Here is a 23,181-nt window from a genome sequence, read left to right as displayed (position 1 = left end):
TTCAGGAGCTTGACAGAGGGGTCTTTAGATGTGCAGTCGTTGGTGTAGAGGGAGAAGAGCAGTGGGGAGAGAACACAGCCCTGAGGAGCTCCAGTGCTGATGGTTCGAGTGCTGGATGAGAATTTGCCAAGCTTTACTAACTGCTGTCTGTCTGTCAGGAAGCTGTTGATCCACTGGCAGACGGAGGTGGGGACGGAGAGCTGAGTTAGTTTAACTCAGCTCTCCGTGCAATATAGACAGGAATAAAGATGTAAAGTGTGTAAGTGCTACTGAAGTGGAGAGATATGGCTCAATGTAGGAGAGAAAACTCATTTTGAGTAAACAGCCTTTAAAAATATGTATTGTAATTGAAATCTATTGACACAAATAGATAAAGTGCTATAAAAGAAACACTTTTACAGTGTCTTTTGGATGTTTTCTTTCCACTAGTCTGAAAAAATACTTTATGAAAAACCAAAAAGCCCAAAATCTCAAATTTGACAGGTGCATGAAAAAACTGTTTTTGCCTGCAATGTCTCCCTTAAGAACAAAAACTGAATTCCTAAACTGCGTACAAATATCACAGAGTATATAATACTTAAGCAATGCCATACCTTTAATGATATTTTAGCTCATTCTGCTTTGCACACACTGGGTTTCAAAACGATTTAATACATAATTGCTTCAACAAAAACTTGTATCCAAACTTGTAAAGCAGCAAAGTGGTCTACAGAAAAACAAAAGCACACTGAGATATTTAGACTATACACTTGTATGGGTTAAATGCAGAGCACAAAAACCACACACCACTTCCCTTTCCCTTTTTCCCTTGAAAATATCCCATAGATTCCATATAGGGTTCAGGTCAGGCATGTTGGCTGGCCGATCAAGCACAGTAATATCATGGTCAGTAAACCACTTGAAAGTGGTTTTGTCACTGTGGGCAGGTGTTAAAGTCCTGCTGGAAAAAGAAATCAGCATCTCCATAAAGCTTGTCATTAATTGAAACTCAAATGTACATATTCTAATGTTTTGCGATACTGATTATTGACTTTCATTAGCTGTAACCTCTAATCATCAAAATTAAAACAAAAAAAACTTTTGAAGTGTTTTATTTTACATGTGTACATGAAAAGTTTCAGTTTTTGAAATGTTACAAGAATAAATTAACCCATATTCAAATTTTCTGAGATGCACCTGTAATATTTTGCTACGAAAACAAATAAAAATCAGGCAGTTATATCATGTATGCTATTTAGTATGTATGTGTATGTGTGTGTGTGTGTGAGACATAAAACTGTTACTGTGACATAAATAATTTATCCTATGAAACAAGACAAACATTGCCTTTTGGTAGAAATAATATCTTCGATCTCTAAGCGGAGTAAAAAACATGGCAGCTTTATGAATATATAACCTAACAGATATACTTCAAAATAGTTGTAGAAGAACTTAGCTGCATTATGTGTATTACACTAATGCTCTTATTTTTATTACACTTTTTTTTCTACCCAAGCCAAAATTTAATTTATTAATTTAAGCCTTTAATTATTTTTTTTTATTCAAAATTGTGTCCCTCTAGAGCAGGACGTAATGTTAGAATAATCTAAAATATCACTGACTGAAATTAACTTGAAATTGACTTATTTGTATATATATAAAAAAATTGCATAGGAGCAAATACATGGTGACTGGAACGGTCAATCTTCAAAATGGTTTAAAAAAAAAGTTTATACTTTATAAATTGGTCGTAAGAAATAACTTTTCAAACCTAGAAAATGCATTGCATGCCAACGAAGCGTGTGAAGAGAACATTACCAAGCACTGGTTGTGCAGATAAGACAATGTACCAAATGTAAATTTTCCCATTTGTAATTTGCCTAAAAGATGGCTTTTGGTTACAAACAAATAACAACTAATTCATCTCAAAACAACATGTTTTTTTGGGGGTTTTTTTAGAAGGCTGGAAAGCTGTTGTTTATTATAGCTGTTAAAACATACAAGCAGGACATGATTATAAAAAATATACACCACATAAGGCTGACATCCTTTGATTTTTTAATGAATTAAGAATGACTTGTTTTTCAATCACATTCAGTATTGCTAATTACATACCTTGGGTGAATTTGCCAGTGGGACACTTTCAACTACATTGGTAAAATGAATACCAACATTTTATAACATGTAAATGTTCAAAAATAATTAAGTATATGTATTATATATTAAAATGTTTTATTATATTTTATTTATTTAATAGGGGATTCAAACCAAATTTGAAATAAAACATATTACAATTACAATTTCATTAAATTATCCAGCATGTCAATTACATTTTCTTGCAGCCTTCTTTTTCTGGGAAACTTCTTGGAAGACTTTTCCATCTTTCTGAGTTTTCCAAGTCAGTGAGAAAGGTCTGCTAATGTGCAGCTTCTTCTCCATCTATGAGATGCAAATTAATGTAAATACAGAGAATCAACAGCCAGAAGATGTTTGCAGAAAAATGCAGCTCATTGTTACTCCTGCCACTGCTCACCTCCTCTGAGAGTTTATTCAGGGTTCTGGGATCATTTGGGTTGAACATGGGGTCGGTCTGCACCTCAATCCTCAACAGGACTTTAACACTTGTGTCTGAGCCCTGGACAGGCTCTCCAGATGTGGAATAGGACTCTAAAGAGCAGTGTCGAAGATGTCAAATTAAATATTTATATCTATATAATAAATCATTCCAGTTATGTGTTATATTTGTAATAATATATTACATCAAATATATTATATAATATTAAAATTAATTACTTTAATATTCTCAAGCATACAATTCAAGTGTAAAATAAATGATAAACAATAGGATTATATATTATAGGAAGTAAGTGCAAAACCTCAACAATCAACATAATTTCGAATAAACAACATAAAATCGAATTTACTTCAATTAATACAAGATATTTTTAAATATGAATATTTGAATATTAAAATTAGTGCTGTCAAACGTGTTTGTTTACATAATATATGTATGTGTGTATATTTATTATGTATATATAAATACACACACACACACACATGCATGTATATATTTATATATAATATAAATTATATGAATATAAATATATACATGTTCTAAATATATACGGTATGTGTGTGTATTTATGTATACATAATAAGTATACACAGTACACACGTATATATTATGTGAACAAAAGCTTTTATTTTGGATGTGATTAATCACGATTAATCGTTTGACAGCACTCATTAAAATTTGATCGGCACTCACCCCTACAAATGACTCCAGCATCATGCAGGTGATCAAGGTTGTAGTGTTGCCAGTGATCTATGTTACACTGTACGAGTGAAGACTCATTCCCAACACAGTCAACAGAATCCATCCATACTGGACCAGATCCCTGTCCAAAATAAGCACCACCTTTTGCCTCTATAGCATCTCCACAGCCCAGTTCTCTGCAAACCACTGCAGCATCTGTTAGATTCCAGCCATCATCAGACACGGTTCCCCACTGACCATCATGAAGAACCTCCACCCGTCCAGAACAAATACTATTCCCATGCACCAGCCTGACCGGGACTAATGGCCACACCGATGAAAAGAACAAAAACATGAAAAACAATTAAATATTTTGCTAAAATTAAAAGATATAACATACAGTAAGTGTTTTATTATACATATCTTAAATAATGGTTATTTGTTGTTGTTAATCTGTATATTTATATTTCTTGTCAGTACTTGTTTTGTGAACAGTGCTTTGGCAATATTGTATGCAAACGCATTTATGAAAATAAAAGCACTTTTAAAAAAATATTAAAATATTAGCTTAGTCTACTTAATTTATTGATTTGGTATCTAGCAAAACCTTTTCAGATCTTTCTGTTAGCTTGCATATCAGTGCATCTGAGAATGTGCATTAATGTTTTTGGAAAAACAAATATTCCATTTATTCTTGAATAATGTTTTTTACTCAATAAAATAATATTTTATTTTAGTTTTTAGGCTGTTTCTTCAAGCATGCAAGAAAAACAAATTATAAAACGAGCAAAGCGTCGATAATCAAATGATTTTTATTTACTAATTTATAGATTATATAATGCAATATAGATTTGTACATAATTACTTAAACACAAATTTTAATTATATATATAGTATAATTGCCACTCATAAGAGCTTTTCAGATCTTTATATACAGATCTTTATCTTTGGATATCATTTAGAATGTGCAATAATCTGTTAAAGGAATAAGTGCAAAAACAAATATTCTTTTTTTAGTCACTCACATGTATGACAAATTCATTGAACATTGAAAAGAAACTTCTCAAATGGATGAGCAAATAATGACACAATTTTGTTTTAACTTGAACTTGAATTGACAATTTGCAACTCACGGCCACACATGACTCCAGCGTGATTGGCAAAAAGACAGTTATGAGTTCCCCATCCCTGAAATGCACAGGTGCTCAGAGCTGCCTCTTCTCCATTGCACTTTATATTGTCCATCCATATTTGTCCTGATGTAACTCCAAAATAAGCACCATATGTTAATGCTTTAATCTTCCCACAGCCCATTTCTTTACATACCACTGCTCCATCTGATGCATCCCAGTCATCATCACACACGGTTCCCCATTTTCCATCATGGAGAACCTCCACTCTTCCAGAACAAGCATCAATGCCTTCTACCAGCCTCATAACCGCTGATCACCATGCAGAAGAAAACAAAAGAAACAGCAAGCCATTACAATCATATTGATTGTTGTTTACTTTAAAATTTCAATTATAGCCTAAATACAGTACAAAAAGCTTTGAAAGTTCATTTCTGCCACGGAATAAAATAAAAATTAAAAAGTGATTGCTAATTTTTATTTCACAATTCAGACTTTTTTTTTTAATTCTTACTATTTCTTGCAATTCTGAGTTTATATTTCACAATTCTGACTTTTTTCTCAGGGTAGCGAGATAAAAAGTTGCAATCGTACAAAAAATTCTGACCTTATTTCTCAAAATATCTCTGGAGTCTACATCCCATAATTCAGTTATTTCTGCCACAAAATACAAAAATAAATAAAAAATATTGCATAATTAATTTCTCTCACAATTGCTAGTTTATATCTTGCAGTTCTCTGTTTTTATGACAGTTCTGAATTTTTCGCAGAATTTGGAGGTTATGTCTAGCAATCCTGCATTTATATCTCATAATTCTGACCCTTTTCTCAGAATTCTGAATTTACATCTTGAAATTCTTTTTTCAATGAATTTCGACTTTTTTCCTCAGAACTGCGGGTTTCTATCTCGCAATTCTTTTTTCTCAGAATTGCAAGGAAAAAAAGTGAGACAAAAAGTTGCCATTTTGTAGCCCATGGCGGAAACAAGCTCTCATCAGAAGCATTTCTTGCAATAGTTCACTTACACTGACAGATGACTCCAGCATCCTCTGAATGATTGCAGTCATGCACTCCCCATTCACGGTATTCACATTTGCTCAACGCATACTCATTTGCAGAGCAGTTTACATCATCCATCCATATTTGTCCTAAACCTTCTCCAAAATAAGCAAAACTCTTTTCCTCAATAACATCCCCACAGCCCACCTCTCTACACACCACTGCAGCTTGAGACAGATCCCAGCCATCATCACACACTGTTCCCCACGTTCCATTATAAAGAACCTCCACTCGTCCAGAACAAGAGTTGATGCCACTCACCAGCCTGGTTCTGGCTGATAAGACACATTAATAAGAAACAACATGACAAATTTGAGCACGAGATATGTAATTAAATATTCAGTAAAAGGTTTTGTACTCACGCTGACAGATGACTCCAGCATACAAGTTATGTAGGCACACGTTTTGACCCCATTTGTTCACTCCACCCACTGGACATTCTGTCAGTGAGGACTCGTTTCCAAAACATTTCAACTTAGTCATCCATATTCGTTCTTGTCTCTCCCCAAAATATTCTGATAACTTGATCTCTTTCGCTTCTCCACAGCCCAATTCACTACACACGACATTGGCGTCTAACAAATCCCAGCCATCGTAACACACAGTTCCCCATATTCCAGCATGGAGAACCTGCACTCTTCCTGAACAGGAGCTGCTGCCGTCAACTAGTCTGACTGAAGAAGCTTCGCCTGACGTGGAATTTCCCAGAACTGCTTGTCATGAGAGAACAAACTTTAAGAATCACGAGTAGCCTATAGGCCTATCGTGCTGAATGTAGGGCGAAAATAAGTTAATCAAAATTCAAATAAGCTCTTACTTTGAAGAAAAACGAGCCATGTGGTACACAGCAGCTCTACTGTAAAGAACCTAATGATAACAATGAGAGATATTTCAGAGTAATTGACAACAACAGCCGATTTATATGAATAATCAATTATAAAAGACTTGAAGCATTTGTATATAATGCATTACGAAACATTTTTAATGCATTAAATAGACTTGTAGTGCACCTTCTAATGTATTGTATGATTTTAAATAATTAAAACCATATTAATCATACTTATGTGACACCTTTAGAAAGTTATTTTATTAAAACAGATGACAAACATCCAGTTTTACAAGTAACAAGGAACCCGCAAATGTTAATTTAACTTTGGTTACAATAATTTATGAAAAGATATAATGCATTAAAACATACAAGGCTTAGGAAAGGTTTTACCAAAGTTTCTTATTTTACACTTCCTTATAAAGTCATAAATATAAATAAATCCAATGAAATGGACCACTTTTTGCCATTGAGAAGACTGTCAAAAGTGTAAAAATGTACTTATTACCTCTATATGTTTATATTTAGCCTATAAGGATACTACAAATCAATACCATTTTCTAATTCTTTGTATGCATAATTTTTTTTTTAGAGAGATTCATACCTTAGAAGCAATCGTTAGAACAAATGAATAAACATTTATATTTATTAATGTAGCAGACAAATAGCAATAGTAAAATAACTACAAAAAGTTCAAAATATGATTAAGGGGTTTAAACCTTTTGAAGTGTCCCATGGATGCGGCTGTCTTCCTTCTGAATCTGAAATATAAGTTTGTATGTTGGAGATTTATAGTGCATTTATTTAGAGGTACATCCTCCAGCACCGGACTCCTCCCTACAGATGACCCTGACAAACACACCTTTTCAGTGTAATTTGCAGCACATATGCAACAGGTGTAAAAGTCAGAAATTTGCACTTTAGAAGGAAGCCTATGCAAGGCATATAAGACATAAAACATAAAAGATATTGAAGGTATTGGTCACAATAGTTACAGTTCTCTGTCTCTGAGATTTTATCATTCTCAACTTGTTTTTGTCATTCATAAAGCTGGGTTTTAAGGGGCACCAATCAAGGTCACTGTCATTGTTTGAACCTGACTGAACTGTTTAGTATTCCCAAAATGTTGAATCCTGCTCAAACCTTTGCTCTTGCAAACAAATAACAATGGCACTGAACAGAAGGCTGTTCATTTTTCCATTTTGTTTGGTTTTTCAAATGAGTTTTTCCTCCCTAATTACTCTGACAGGCCCCATTAACAGGATGCAAACTGTGAACCTTTTGAATATTTACCTTCCACAAATAATCCTGGATTCTTAGGAGCAAAAAAGTACCATAATAAGACTTGAGTGCTTCATTCCTTGCATTCTGAAGCCATTCCATGTCTTAAATTAAAATGTGGCTTTATGTTATTATGCACTGTTGGGCCTTCACCCTGTTTTTTTTCCTGCTAAATACATGCACGTGTCTGTCTCAGTTCATTACCCATTGCAAATGGTTTACAAAACTTTTCTGAAAATACTTTGGCTTGTTCTTTTTGACAAATGAGAAACCGGCTCACCAACCACGAGCCCAGATGCTTCTATGTCATGGGTGGAAAGATTCATTTTTGTTTCAAAAACTAAGCAAAAGTAAAATAGTACCACATTAATAAGGTAACAGTAGTCACAATTTATTTTTCTGTAAAACAAGACAAAAATACAGATATTATTCTTCAATCACACATTATTTATGTTTATTATGCAACTATATATAGTAAGTAAATGGAATTGCATTACATGAAATGATTATTAAGCATAATGTTATTATATGTGCATTCATTTAGCTTCAAACAGGTTTATATTGAAAATATATGCACAATATAATCGAGATTATAATATATTTATTACATTTATATTTAGCAAGTTAGACAACATCTAAACACAAATATTAGGTTTGCATTGTCATTAGGGAAAAAATGTACAAGGTTATTATATAAAGCATTGTTATATGTGGAAAATTATGTAAATTAATTATTAATTTCAAAAGAGGGATGTAGCATTCAATGCCCTGAAGTGTTTGCTTGTTTTCTGTATTCCAGAAATGACCTGTGGAACCAAACAGCATTGTATATTGTTATTGTGGAAAATATTAAAGATTTAAACTTTATTTTTAAAGATAATGTTGAAGTCTTACCAATTTGTCAGGGTGCAGCTCCTCTTCTCTTATGGAAGATTTTTCCATCGGCCTGAGTTTTCAGTGAGAAAGACCCATTTATTTGTAGCTTCTTCCCAATCTATGAGATTCACATGAGTGTAAATACAGAGAACAGATCAGTAACATGAATATACAGTAGATGACAGCGAAAAGATACAGCTCAATGTCACTCATGCTCTCACCTCCTCTGAAAGTTTATTTATGATTCCAGCAGCATTTGGGTCAACTCCAAGGCTAGCCTTCACTTCAACCCTCAACATGATTTTAACAGCTGTGTGAAATCAAAAGCAATTAATGTCTCCATGAATAAAACACATTGCTGTATTACCTCACTCACTAAAATGAAAACATTGGCACTTACATCCACAAATGACTCCAGCATCTTTCTCATGGCCACATTTATTTGGAGTTGCATTATATGAGCAGCTCATCAATGTAGGCTCATTCCCAAAACAGTCTACATTATTCATCCAAACTGTTCCTGAACCCTGTCCAAAATAGGCAGCGTTCTTTACTTCCAAAACTGTCCCACAGCCCAATTGTCTACAAACCACAGCAGCATCTGATGCATCCCAGCCATCATCACACACTGTTCCCCACTGACCGGCACGAACAACTTCTACTCGTCCATAACAGGGGCTGGTGCTGCTGACCAGCCTAATGTTTTCTATTTCTCACACAAAAGAAGAAAGTTTATATATAATGACAGGTTGACCATAAAGCACATATACAGACACTTCAGCCCTATTTTGACTACATTGTATGCTGTTAAATGGTTTGCTCTCACCCTTACAGATGACTCCTGCATCTTTCTCATGTCCACAGCTGCCTCTTCCCGATCCACTTGATTTACAATCTCTTAGTCTTGATTCAGTGCCAGAACATTGTAAATCACTTATCCATACAGGTCCTGATCCCTGACCGAAATGAGCACCGCTCTTCACCTCGCTCACATCCCCACAGCCAATCTCTCTACACACCGCTGCAGCATCTGTTAGATCCCAGCCATTATCGCACACTGTTCCCCATATTCCATTATGAAGAACCTCCACTCTTCCAGAACAAGAGCTATGTCCATTAATGAGCCTGAGAGAAGCTAACAGCCACATAAATCAAAGTAAAAGAAACACATTAACTACTTAAAAACATATTTAGGATGTTTTCTCCATTAGCAGTGACTATTTGTATAGGTCAACTTCACTCACCCTCAGGCCATCCAAAATGTAGATGAGTTTGGTTCTTGGAACCAATTTAGATATCACTTGCTTACCAATGGATCCTCTGCAGTGAATGGGTGCCGTCAGAAAGAGAGTCCAAACAGCTGATAAATCATCACAATAATCCACAAGTAATGCACATGACTTTGTTAAATACAAACCGCTGCTTCAGTCTAAAATACGAGTCCTCCATCTATAATACTGCTTTCTTAAGTGAAAAAGTTGTCTTTTCTGAATCAGTAGAGAAATATGCACAGACCAAGCACCATTTACAAGTGAAAACAGTTCTAAACAAATATGTTGGTGGATTTTGAGAGGACAACAGGGGATGGACTTTTTCAAGGGAGGAAGTGTTATTATGGATTTTGGACTCACATTTTGCCAGATGCAACAGTTTAACACTTTAATGATGGATTTGTTTTTTGTTTTTTTACAAACATGCAGCTTTTCATTTCACAAGATGATAACTAATGTCCTGGAGTGGTGTGGATTACTTGTGTATTATTGTGATGTTTTTATCAGCTGTTTGGACTTTCATTCTGACGGCACCCATTCACTGCAGAGGATCCATTGGTGAGTAAGTGAGGTAATGCATTAAAAAAAATGAAAGAGAGAGTGTAGAATATGAGTGGATTGCACTTACGGTCACAGATGACTCCAGCATCCTTTGAATGGTCATACATGTCCATTCTACGTGATTCACAATCATGAAGCATGGTCTCATTTCCAAAACAGTTTACACTGCCCATAAATATTTGTCCCGCACCTTGTCCAAAATAAGCACCACCTTTTGCATCTATAGCATCTCCACATCCCATCTGTCTACACACCACTGCAGCATCTGATAGATCCCAGCCATCATCAAACACAGTTCCCCACTGATTGTCACGAAAAACCTCCACACGTCCAGAACAAGAGGTGATGCCATACACCAGTTTGATGTTAACTAATGCCCACAAAAAATGTGAGTGTTACCAGTGGACAAAACACAATAAAGTTTATACTGTTAATTTTGTGTACAAGGTTTTGTACTCACGTTGACAGACGACTCCAGCATCCTTCTCATGTCCACAGCTGTTTTGTCCCCATCCCTTTGAATTACAGTTTCTCAGAGTAGAGTAACTGGCACACTGTAAATCACTTAGCCACACAAGTCCGGATCCTTGTCCAAAATAAGCACCCCTCTTTGCCTCTATAGCATCCCCACAGCCCAGTTCTCTACACACCACTGCAGCATCTGATTGATCCCAGCCATCATCGCATACTGTTCCCCACCGGCCATCAAAAAAAACTTCAACTCGTCCAGAACAAGAGTCGGTGCCATTCACCAACTTAACAAGAGCTAATGGCCAGACAGAATGAAGGTAAAGAAAAAGCTATTAAAAACATATTTAAATACAGAACGGAATCTTTATTCTAGTTTTCCTCTCCAAATTAAATAATAATAGTGGACCTTAAGCAGCCTGGGGTTAAATGATGACAAAGTTTTTTCATTTTTGGGTCAACTACTATTCATTGACAATATTTTCTTTTCAATATTCTTACATGGAGCAACTTACATTGACAGATGACTCCAGCATCCTTGGAATGCAAATGGTAAGATTCTATTCTGTTGGACTCACAGGCAGCGAGGGTGAGCTCATTTCCAATGCAGTTGACATCATCCAACCATACTTTACCCTGACCGTGTCCGAAATAAGCAGCACTCTTTGCCGCTATAGCATCTCCACATCCCATCTCCCTACACACCACTCCAGCATCTGATAGATCCCAGTTATTATCACATACTGTTCCCCACTCTTTGTGTCCCAAGTAATTATAGTAAAAAATCTCCACTCTTCCAGAACAAGCACTGAAGCCATTTTCCAGCTTAATTCTGCCTGAATATCAATATAATGAGAGCTGTTGTCAGTGGATTATATCTGATGCAGTTTCCCAGTTTCATATAAAATAAGACTTGTGAGTCAAGAAATATTCTGGATTATTTTTACAACAAAATTTCTATGCACAGCATTTGTGGCATGGTGTAAATTAACAAAATTATATCCACTGGAATTATGTTGGTGTTATTTATTTATTTTAAAACTGAATAATTCATGCAAGTGCTTTGTAAGTAACTCATTTGAAAGTCGCTTTGGATAAAAGCGTCTGCTAAATGACTAAATAAATAAATAAAATATATGCTTGATGTGCTATAAACTAAGGAAGGAGTAAAAATATTTTTCTGCCACAAATGCTACACATCACCCTTAATGTTGTGTGTAAAAGATTTTATACTCACGTTGACAGGAGACTGCAGCATCCTTGTCATGTCCACATGAGTTTTGTCCCCATCCCTGTAAATTACAGTGTCTCAGAGTCCTTTCGGTGTTAGAACACTGTACATCACTCAGCCATACCAGTCCTGATCCCTGCCCAAAAAACCCACCGATCCTTTGCTCGAAAACATCCCCACAGCCCATTTCTTTACATATCACTGCAGCATCTGAATAATCCCAGCCGTTATCGCACACTGTTCCCCACTGATCGTCATTGAAAACCTCCACTCGTCCAGAACAGGGCTGACTGCCATTCACCAATCTGACAAGGGCTAATGTCCACACAGAGCAGAAAACAGAATCAAAAATCATTATTAACTGCACTCATACAACATCAAAACAGTTGTTATTTCAAGTGAAATACCAGCAACTTACAGCGACAGATGACTCCAGCATCATTTGAATTGTCACAGTTAAACTGTCCCTCTTTCTTAGAGATGCAACTGCTCAACGTAGGCTCATTTCCAACACACGCAATATCGCTTAATACCTTAGCCCAACTTGGACTGAAAAAAGCATCACTCTTTGTTTCAAAAGCATCCCCACAGCCAATCTCTTTACACACCACTGCAGCATCTGTTAGATCCCAGCCATTATCACACACTGTTCTCCAATAATTGTTATAGAAAACCTCCAATCTTCCAGAACAAGAGTTATTGCCATTTTCCAGTCTGATTGATTGGTACGCACTTGAAATGGTAGTGCCTAAAACTTCATGTTACAGAAAAAATATGAAGAGTTAAAAACACTGGCATTTTCTGTAAAAAAATGCTTGATTGTGTTAGTATTGCTACTTACTCAGAAATAGAATGAGCCACATGAAGCACGGCATTGTTGCTTGTCACTAAATATATGGACACCGCTGGATTTGTCTGGGAAATTACAATTTCCACTTCTACAAATCTACATGACACAAAATTACATAAACCAGACACTAATATTAAAGTTGCCACCAGCAAGAAGTACAAATATAGATGCTATGTTATATTATCAAAATCCATATGCACAAAAAACAATCACTGAAAAAGTATTTTTGAACAGATATTTTGAAACTCACTGCAATGTTCACTCCTGCTTTTGTTTTTCTGTCCCTAAATTGGCAGGTCCACTCTCGTTAAAGGACATGATTAGAATCATATTTAAATGTTGAGGCTGCCTCCTACTCAATGTTAGGACATAGAGTTAAGATTGAGGTTGGTTAAATCTGGTTCCTCCCAGTGTCTGACAAGTCCAAGAAAGTGAAATCAAATGTGTCTCACACATGAGCATGACATCAAAAAGCAAATGCATTTAAGTACATCAGCACATTCCTGAAGCAAACATGATACACATGTATTTCTTTGAAACATAACATGTAGGCTAGTCATTGTAAATGCAACTGGCATGGCTGAAATGAAGCGTGTGTCTGATGCCTTGTGCTGCTTTGAGTACCATTCAGATTGCAACTTGAATCTCTTCTAGATTTGCTTTACTAAGTAAGTAACTTTGCATTCAGTCTTAAATTTGACCACTAATCCCTCATGATCCCTGGTCTTAAATTTCCATTTTAGCTGAAGTTGTACTTTTGTCTGTTCTTAGAATTAATCTACATAGAAATTCCAGGAAGTTATTTTCATTCTTATCATTATAGTCTTTAGGCTAACTAAGGTCTGATTTAATAACCAAATTTTCATTTAATTTATGACCACTGAGATCTTAAAATATACATTCTTGTAATACATGCACAAGAGTGTCATAAGTGGTGACTTAAGATAATCGGCTATTATTGTGGTGCCTGGTGTTTTGTTTATAGAGAGATTAGGGCATAATCTGCTCATTAGGTAGTATTATACTATTTATCCCAGAAAGGTGCATTTTCCACATACTCCAAATGTGTTATTTAATATGCACTTAAAAAATATGAAATGACATATAAACATATTAATTTTTTTTAAGAAATTCCTTAAAAATAGTGTTTGATTGTAATGTGTCAATTATTAAACCATTTTAAATTTGTTTATTTTAACTGTGTATTTGCCTTTAAAAACATTTATGGCATATTCAGTGTGAAATCCATGGTTCACACTAATCAGATGCTTTGAATATAATTCAAATAACATTTAAGGGTTTTAGAAAAATTTGCTCTGCTGAATGAATAATGCAAAGTACTTTGAATCGGAGCACAACGTCTTCAGCTTTTCAGTTTTATGTTCAGCTCTTGTTATATCAGAACTCTTTATATGGCCAGGCAGTTATATACTTTTACTAGTATATCACAGGGTTCAGATGAAGTTAATGCTTAAACTCATCTCACGTCATTTAGATCTCATTTGGTAATGTGGTTTGTTTATACTGAGTCCAACTACTTGTGATTTAAAATTGTGAATAACGAGAGGCAAAACACATGCCATTAAGAAAACATTTATTATAGGAAATATTGTACATAACATTTTTTTAAGAGTCCACTGAACTGACTGACTGATTTGTGGCTAAATGTATTTGCTTTCATATATCTGTTTTTAATTAAATATGCCTGTTTCTCACTAAATGTATTGTATGAAAGATTTCAGAAGACTTATATACAGTAGACTACATTTATAGTGCTTTTTCGAGCTTAACAATATAAGGCAACACATTTCACTGTATGCAAAACAACAGCTTGGACATTCTGTTAAACTTCTTTTTTCTACTTTGTGCAAGCTATCTATTAAAAGTGATAAATGTGTATTTAAAGAGATGTGTTTGTATGTGTGCACAAGACACTCCTTGTTATTCAAACTCAGACAGGCCTGCTAAGCTGAACATCTGAGTCTTCATTGATCGGATGATTGCAGAAATAATTGAAGGGTAATTAAAATATGAATAATTTAATGTCATAGTACTAAAACATATGTTTAATTTAACAAAAGTATGCCTCATTTATTGTACCTACTGACATCTAGCTGTTTCTGCATTATCTGAAAACCAGGAGTGTTATGTGTTACTCAGCCTCCCTCAACTCTAACAAACCTGATCAAGACAGAGAAACACAAGAGAGAATGTTTGACATTTTCTCTCGCTTTCTTTCTGTTTTGGATTGGGCTGTGATGTTTGGGAGGCTTTAGGATGATCATGTGACACAGACTGTTCTGGCCCATGCAGGAGGTTTACTGTTGTATGGAATCTGGTGAGTATGAATTGCTGCTTTTCTTTTGGTGTTCTCCTTAACCTCCTGTCCCTTAATGATGTTTCCATCAGCTGGGTCTGGCCCACTTCCTGCTGACCATACTGGACGACGTTCCAGATCCGGACTGACCGAATAAGGGTTCTCCAAAACTTTAAGCAGCTGTTGAACCTGAAAGTTTTTTTTTTTTTTTTTTAGATGAATACACCACAAAATGTCAATGTTTTAATCAGTGCATTTAAATCAAGACCTCTGACCTCTGAAAAATCACCCCTTTCAGCTGTTTCAATTGCATTCTGGGCAATGTAATTCCGCAGCACAACAGCAGGATTGGTGGAGTTCATAGATTTGACCCGTTCTCTCTCTACCTCAGCAGGGTCACTTGCTTCGTCACATTCACGGGCCAGACGTCTCCTAATGTGAGGACCAGAAATATCAAAAGTCTTGGACTTTCAATTCATTGTCATTTAAATAGATTTTCTTTGCTTTTATCCAGTCACTAAATAATTAAAACTTGTTATTCATTAATATTACTTATTTATACCTGTATTGGTGTACCCATCTCTGCCAGTGATCTCTCTGCTTGGTTTGTAGCTCCTCCTCATTGATCATGAGAAGCTCCTTCAGCCTGCCAATCTTCTCCAGTTGCTTGGCAACCTCTGGCTGATTGGCTACCATGTTAAACATACCCGGATTTGTCTCTGCCATGGAGAGAATCATCTCCAACTCACTAAGAATGGACACAGAGGAACAAATGAAAACAAGAAAAACATAGTTCAGTTATTAAGTATCTCCAAACTACGAGGGGGTCGCAACCACGCTCTTAAAAATAAAGGTGCTTTACGATGCCATAGAAGAACCTTTTTGTCTACATGGTTCCATAAAGAACCTTTAACATCTGAAGAAGAAGGTTATTTGTGGCGAAAGAAGGTTCTTCAGATTATAAAAAGGTAAGAAAGAGGTGGTTTTAAAGAACCTTTGACTGAATGGTTCTTTGTGGAACCAAAAATGTTTCTTCTATGGCATCGCTGTGAAGAACCTTTTGAGAATTTGTATTTTTAAGAATGTAGGATTACTACAGTTACTGTAACTAAAACCATAAAAAAATAAATGTTAACTGAAATAAAATAAAATTAAATTAAAATGGGAAATGTTGCATTTCAACTAGCTAAAATTAATTTTGTTTAACTTGATGTACAAAAGTAACTAAAACTTAAATCAAAATTAATAAAAACTATATAGACATATATAAAAAAATATTAAAGATGACCATTTTATTGAAAATAATATTTAAATAAATTTAAATTAAAACTGAAAATATAAAAATATAAACTGGTTCAAAGTATTAATAAAAACTATGAGAATATTTCAATGACTGCACTGGTCTCAACAATCCTAAAAAAGATAGAATATAATTTCTATTTTCTAAAACATAATAAAAAAGGAATACTAGAGCATTCAAAGGATTTGAGAAAATACTAAAAACAAACTGAGCAAATTGTGTGAATATCCATGGCAAATAATTGTGCTTACATATATTTACGCTCTTACAACCTCTCTCAGTACCGGTTTAGAGCTCACTTTTTCAGCTCTGTTTTAAATGTCACTAGTGACTAACCAATGCAAATTAATTCAGACAACATACCAATTCTCTTGACTTGCCACTCTTGCAATGTGCTGACAGCATCACATTAAGAGAAGAATGCAGAGCACAAGGAAGTGAAATTTTGGTTATTTTTACAAATTCTAACACTGCACTAAAAATAAAATATAACTGCATATTTGTTGACAGACATAAACTGGTGAAATATACATTAAATTTGTTAGTATGAAGATTAGAGCCTGAGAGGATGTACATCCCCTCACCCGGGCTGCATTGTAGGATGGCCACCTTTAGTTCCTCCAGCGAGGCACACTGTTCCACGATCAGTTCCACTACTGAGTCTGTGCTGTCTTTCTGTTCACCTACAGGACAGGACACGGCACTCAGCAGACGAAATGTGTTTGTGAAGTCAGCACCTAGTAATGGAACAGCGATAGATGAAAATACTAGACAAGTAATTTGTTTTTGAGCAATCTGAATCAACTTCCATTCAACTTTCCATTTATATTCAATGCAAATGTAAAAATATTTCCTCCCTTTCACTGTACCTGTGATGTGCATGGTCTTCAATAAATCAGCCACCAGTTCCACATCCTCTGGTTCTTGTTGTCTCAGAAGACCCAGCTTCTTTCTCATGTTGTCCATGTAGAAGTCCTGATAAATGGTCATGAACTCATCTAAAACGGCTCCTGCTTTGGCTGACTGGAGCTCCGCGCCAAGAGCTTCTGCCAAACGTGCCAAGTTCCAGCGGCAGACATACGGCTGAGCTTCATAAGAATAACGGCGTTTCTTATCAGAGGCATTGCTCACAAACTCAGGGTCAAACCTGCAATTGACAACAATGTAAGTTTTTAGAATGCACTAATATACAAGCAATTAGTTAAAGCGCATCGTCTTTCAGGATGCAATTTGGTTGCGTTTCCTGCATATTATTTGCATTGTGCAATTTAATGCAAAGTTTCTGAACAGCTAAACAAACCTGTCCATGAAGCCAAATGGGCCGTAGTCTATAGTAAGGCCCAAGATGCTCATGTTGTCTGTGTTGAGAACTCCATGGCAAAATCCCACACTTTGCCACAGGGCAACCAGTTTGGCAGTCCTCACGGTCACCTTGTAGATCCACAGAATACATTAATATCAATACACTCTTAAAAAAAAGATTCTTTGTTGGCATTTACATCCATGGAAATGTTTCAATGCACAAAAGGTTCTTTAGACTGGAGAAAGGTTCTTCTGATTATTAAAATGTTTTTGACACTAATAATAAAAAAGGTTCTTTTAAGAACTATTCACTGAAAGGTTCTTTGAGGAACCAAAATTATTTTTCTATGGTATTGTTGTGAAAACCCCTTTTTATTTTTAAGAGTGTACATACAAATTCTTGTTTTAAGGTAATAATGATAAAAGTAAAGCTTGTCTTTACAATATGCATAAGTGTTAAAACCTCTCTGAAGAAGGAAGCATTCCTCTCTAGGCGGTCTAAATGTCTTCTTTGTATTTCAGGGTAGAATGTTTCAATGACATAATCCAGAAGTTGTGCTCGGATGTCAGGTCGTCCAACACTAGGGCCATGTCTACCTGTGAAGTCGTCCACAGGGTGGAAGATCTCAAACGAGCCAAATCTGGTGAGAAATATAGAGAGAGTTATGGGAGTACAGTGCAAACATTCAGTACATTTTAATGAAACTAAATGTGAGGACCGATTTCAATTGATCTCATCATTTAAGCCTTAATTGTTTTTAGGGTTATATTCGACCGGTAGATGGCAGTATTTAGGTATTCAGACTTTATTTAGCATACTCTAAGACACTTGGACAAGCTTGGACATGAGCTCCATCTTAAAAAAAAAAAAAAGTCTCATGAGAGATCTATCAAATCTCAGCATGGACCTGCAATAAACAACTTTTCTGCAACATTTGCTGATGAGCTTTAACACTAAAATCCAGTTTTAAGACAGTAAAAGTCAGTAAATAGATTCTTTGTTTAGCAAACCTCAAGATTTTAACTTTTACAACTTGGCATAGTGAAAAAGTAATGCGAGAAATGTATTTCTATGTGTCTGAGGGTACATATAAATAGATGTACTCAACCTGATAAAGGTAGGTGCTATTCTAAGAACCACTGAGCACCTCTCTGGTCTGGGATTGCCACTGTAGAATGCATCCCTCTGGACATAAAGGTCAGAGGTCACCAGCGATCCTGCTCGTGTTGTGGGAATTCCCAGTGCAAACATGGCCTCACTGCACAGGAACTCTCGAATGCTGGAGCGGAGCACTTTACGTCCATCAGATTGCCTACAGTGCACAGATAATGAAGCTTAATTTTTTTTAAAACAAAGCACATGGATTTAAGGTGATGGTTCACTAAAACAAATTAAAATTCTGTCATCATTTGCTCACCCCGTATGAGTTTATTTTTTTCTGTGGAGCACAAAAAAATTATATTTTGACCAATGGTGGAAACCAGTATCTGTTTGGTTACATTCCCCAAACATTACATTCACACGTGCTGTATGAACATAGTCATGTTCTTAAGAATTACTCTGAAAAAAAAGAAACTTTTGGAGAGTGAAATGGAGTGCTTTGTATCAACAAAAGTTTATTTTCTTTAATACTGCAAGAAAAGTACAGTGGGGCAAATAAGTATTTGATCCACTGCCGTTTTTTCAAGTTTTGCCACTTACAAAGAATGGAGAGATCTGTAATTTTCATCGTAGGAACACCTCAACTGTGAGAGACAGAATATAATTTAAAAAAATCCAGAAAATCACATTGTATGATTTTAAAATAATTAATTTCCATTTTATTGCATGAAATAAGTATTTGATCACCTACCAACCAGCAAGAATTCTGGCTCTCACAGACCTGTTAGTTTGTCTTTAAGAAGCCCTCCTATCCTCCACTCATTACCTGTATTAATTGCACCTGTTTAAACTCGTTACCTGTATAAAAGACCCCTGTTCACACACTTAATCAATCAGGCGCCAACCTCTCCACTATGGGCAAGACCAAAGGGCTGTCTAAGGACACTAGGGACAAAATTGTAGACCTGCACAAGGCTGGGATGGGCTACAGGACAATAAGCAAACAGCTTGGTGAGAAGGCAACAACTGTTGGCGCAATTATTAGAAAAAGGAAGAAATTCAAGATGACTGTCAATCTCCCTCGGACTGGGGCTCCATGCAAGATCTCGCCTCGTGGAGTATCAGTGATCCTGAGAAAGGTGAGGGATCAGCCTAGAACTACACGGGAGGACCTGGTCAATGACCTGAAGAGACCTGGGACCACAGTCTCAACGGTTACCATTAATAACACACTACACCATCATGGATTAAAATCCTGCAGCACACGCAAGGTCCCCCTGCTCAAGCCAGCACATGTCCAGGCCCATCTGAAGTTTGCCAAAGACCATCTGGATGATCCAGAGGAGGCATAGGAGAAGGTCAAGTGGTCAGATGAGACCAAAATAGAACTTTTTGGTATAAACTCCACTCACTGTGTTTGGAGGAAGAAGGATGAGTACAGTCCCAAGAACACCATCCCAACCGTGAAGCATGGGGGTGGAAACATCATGCTTTGGGGGTGCTTTTCTACAAAGGGGACAGGACGACTGCACCGTATTGAGGGGAGGATGGATGGGGCCATGTATCGCGAGATTTTGGGCAACGACCTCCTTCCCTCAGTAAGAGCATTGGATCGTGGCTGGGTCTTCCAGCATGACAGTGACCCCAAACACACAGCAAGGGCAAGGAGTGGCTCCGTAAGAAGCATTTCAAGGTCCTGGAGTGGCCTAGCCAGTCTCCAGACCTGAACACAATAGAAAATCTATGGAGGGAGCTGAAACTCTGTGTTGCCCAGCGACAGCACCAAAACCTGAAAGATCTGGAGAAGACCTGTATGGAGCAGTGGGCCAAAATCCCTGCTGCAGTGTGTGCAAACCTGGTCAAGAACTACAGGAAACGTCTGACCTCTGTAATTGTAAAACAAAGGTTTCTGTACCAAATATTAAGTTCTATTTTTCTATTGTATCAAATACTTATTTCATGCAATGAAATGGAAATTAATTATTCAAAAATCATACAATGTGATTTTCTGGATTTTTTTTTTTTTCAATATTCTGTCTCTCACAGTTGAGGTGTACCTACAATGACAATTACAGATCTCTCCATTCTTTGTAAGTGGGAAAACTTGAAAAATCGGCAGTGTATCAAATACTTATTTGCCCAACTGTATATGATCAGTGACTCAGATATTTAATAGGCTAAATAGAGTGAGATGCATTTAACAATGGCACAATCTTTACAATGTTATTTTGTATTTTTTGTCTTCTGAGAATATGCATTTTGTTTATACAAAATATTATAGGCCTATACCTACTTACATGTAAAAATAAATATTAAAACTTTTTTAAAGCATTAGTGATGGCATATATAGGCTATAATTAGATTTTTATAATAAAAATTGCGTTTCTAATATGTTTACACAAAATGCATATCTTATTTTTAACAAACCATTACTTCACTCATTCTAATCCTATATGTATAATTACACGGTAACAATGACACCGTGAAATAAAGTGTATACACTTAAGGAAGGATTATGCAGTGAATAGCCTACACTTAATGCAGTGAAACCAAAGTACTTGTACCGAGAATAAGGCGTCAGTCCAGCGCCTTTAACCTGAATTTCCCACCGACCACAGGGGCCTCTGTTGATCGGGTCAGAACTTTGCTTAGCACCGGGCTCCACCTCCCCCAAATAACACACAGCACCGTCACCCAGCTGCCCGGCGAACTGGCCAAACTGGTGTCCGCAGTAGCAGTGCGCAGCGGGCTCGGAGCCCGGAATCACCCGAGAGCCGCTCAGATATTCAGCCCCGTGCGGGTCACGTAAAACATCGTCCACGTTCAGTCCCAGTAAACCGAGAGCTGGCTCTGATAACGCGACGAAGGCTGGCTTGAGCAGCGGCTGCGGCTGGACACGGGAAAAACACGCTCCTGTCACGGTCCGCGAGCCCGGTTCTAGAGACGAATCCAGCGGGAGTTTCTTCAATGCAACGTTGTTGAACTTTAGTCTTTGCAGTGGTGTGACACTTTGGGCCATTCTGATACTAATGAGAGTTTGTCTTGCACTAGCAACTGTGATCCCTTTGCCGCATAATCCTTCAAGAGATTAATTAATTACATAATCCTTCAAGAGATTAATGACTCAACACTGAGCTCACAGAGAACCTCTATCTATCTATCTATCTATCTATCTATCTATCTATCTATCTATCTATCTATCTATCTATCTATCTATCTATCTATCTATCTATCTATCTATCTATCTATCTATCTATCTATCTATCTCTTCTTATTGCCATGCACCCTCTGCAGTAATAAATTTTACAGCAAGAGTAGTCTGAAGCATCCAATCATAGTTGTTTGCAGGTTGAAATTGATATACATTTCAATCCACTATGTGGCAGGCCATTAAAGAGACAGCACTGACTGTCCCAGATCCCAATGATTCATCACTCGCTTGAAATTGCAGCAGGGGTTGTGCTAAAGAAATACAGACTATCATAAATAAGCTTGTTTAAGATCGCAGATTAAGGTTTGGTCAGCTACCTTTCGGGAGCCAAAACATAAATCAAGTGTCTATCCAATTTAAAAAGCACAATAAAATGCACCTTTTGCATCAAATTATCAACCAGATAGAGCTGTGCATAGTGGTTTTCAAAGTGGATTGTCCACAAAGTTAATACCTGCTGGCATGATGGTGTTCAACACATTTTTTAACATGAGAAAAACGACGTATTTCAATTCGTGTTTTTACTTTTATGCTTTGCTGCTCTTCAAACTCATATTCGATCTGGCTCCATTCATCTAAGTACTGACCAGTTTTTGTGATTGGAAATTAGATCCCAATAAACAAAGAAAACCAAGTTCTGCATGTATTTTTCTTGTTTAATATTCAGTTTCAGAATATTAAAAGAAACGGGTTGCAAGTGGCAATTCACAATTATGAATAATCACATTATTGTTACTAAAACATCAAGGTTTAATGCAACTACATTGTGCACATGGTCATGCATTCTGTATTAGAAATTTATTTAATATTGTTAATATTATGTTTATTTTTAAGAACACAACATATTTTTGTCTTTTTTCTTTCTTTTTATTGACAATATTTTAGTGCTGTCAAACGATTAATCGCATCCAAAATATATATGTGTGTGTTGTGTATATTTATTATGTATGTATAAATACACACACATGCATATATTTAAGAAAAATAAGTTGTTTATATTTTAAATATATTTATATATAATATAAATTATATTACTATAAATATATACATGTAAATATTTTCTAAATATATACTATATGTGTGTAATATATACTATATGTAAATTTATATTTACACAATAAATATACACAGTACACACACATATATTATGTAAACAAAAAC

The 23,181-nt window shown here is 36.0% G+C and overlaps 2 protein-coding genes across 3 annotated transcripts; both read right to left on the bottom strand.

The window, feature by feature from the left end:
* Positions 1–7,902: 7,902 nt before the first annotated feature.
* Positions 7,903–13,388, bottom strand: LOC306861222 (scavenger receptor cysteine-rich domain-containing protein DMBT1). Its single transcript, XM_079403369.1, has 12 exons — positions 13,039–13,388; positions 12,780–12,884; positions 12,357–12,692; positions 11,945–12,253; positions 11,223–11,543; positions 10,700–11,005; positions 10,307–10,609; positions 9,234–9,542; positions 8,808–9,113; positions 8,629–8,717; positions 8,426–8,525; positions 7,903–8,337 (listed from the first exon to the last, which is right to left on the bottom strand). Exons 2-11 carry the CDS (start codon positions 12,811–12,813, stop codon positions 8,433–8,435), a joined length of 2,406 nt encoding a protein of 801 aa, XP_079259495.1. The 5' UTR covers positions 12,814–12,884; positions 13,039–13,388; the 3' UTR covers positions 7,903–8,337; positions 8,426–8,432.
* A 978-nt stretch (positions 13,389–14,366) lies between these two features.
* Positions 14,367–21,885, bottom strand: selenoo2 (selenoprotein O2). 2 transcript variants are annotated; one of them, XM_079403562.1, is made up of 10 exons: positions 21,374–21,885; positions 18,817–19,020; positions 18,171–18,348; positions 17,706–17,836; positions 17,275–17,552; positions 16,937–17,142; positions 16,769–16,800; positions 15,668–15,853; positions 15,381–15,537; positions 14,367–15,294 (listed from the first exon to the last, which is right to left on the bottom strand). In XM_079403562.1, the coding sequence occupies exons 1-10, from the start codon at positions 21,826–21,828 to the stop codon at positions 15,070–15,072; spliced, it is 2,052 nt and encodes a 683-aa protein (XP_079259688.1). In that variant the 5' UTR covers positions 21,829–21,885; the 3' UTR covers positions 14,367–15,069. The 2 variants fall into 2 exon arrangements, with proteins under 2 accessions (XP_079259688.1, XP_079259689.1); XM_079403563.1 differs by having other exon boundaries at positions 17,015–17,142; positions 21,374–21,872.
* Positions 21,886–23,181: the final 1,296 nt, after the last annotated feature.

Source organism: Barbus barbus (assembly GCF_936440315.1).
Source record: "Barbus barbus genome assembly, chromosome: 42".
Lineage (NCBI taxonomy): Eukaryota > Metazoa > Chordata > Actinopteri > Cypriniformes > Cyprinidae > Barbus > Barbus barbus.
Note: the sequence above shows the minus strand (reverse complement) of the source record. Positions and strands in the feature narration are given on the sequence as shown.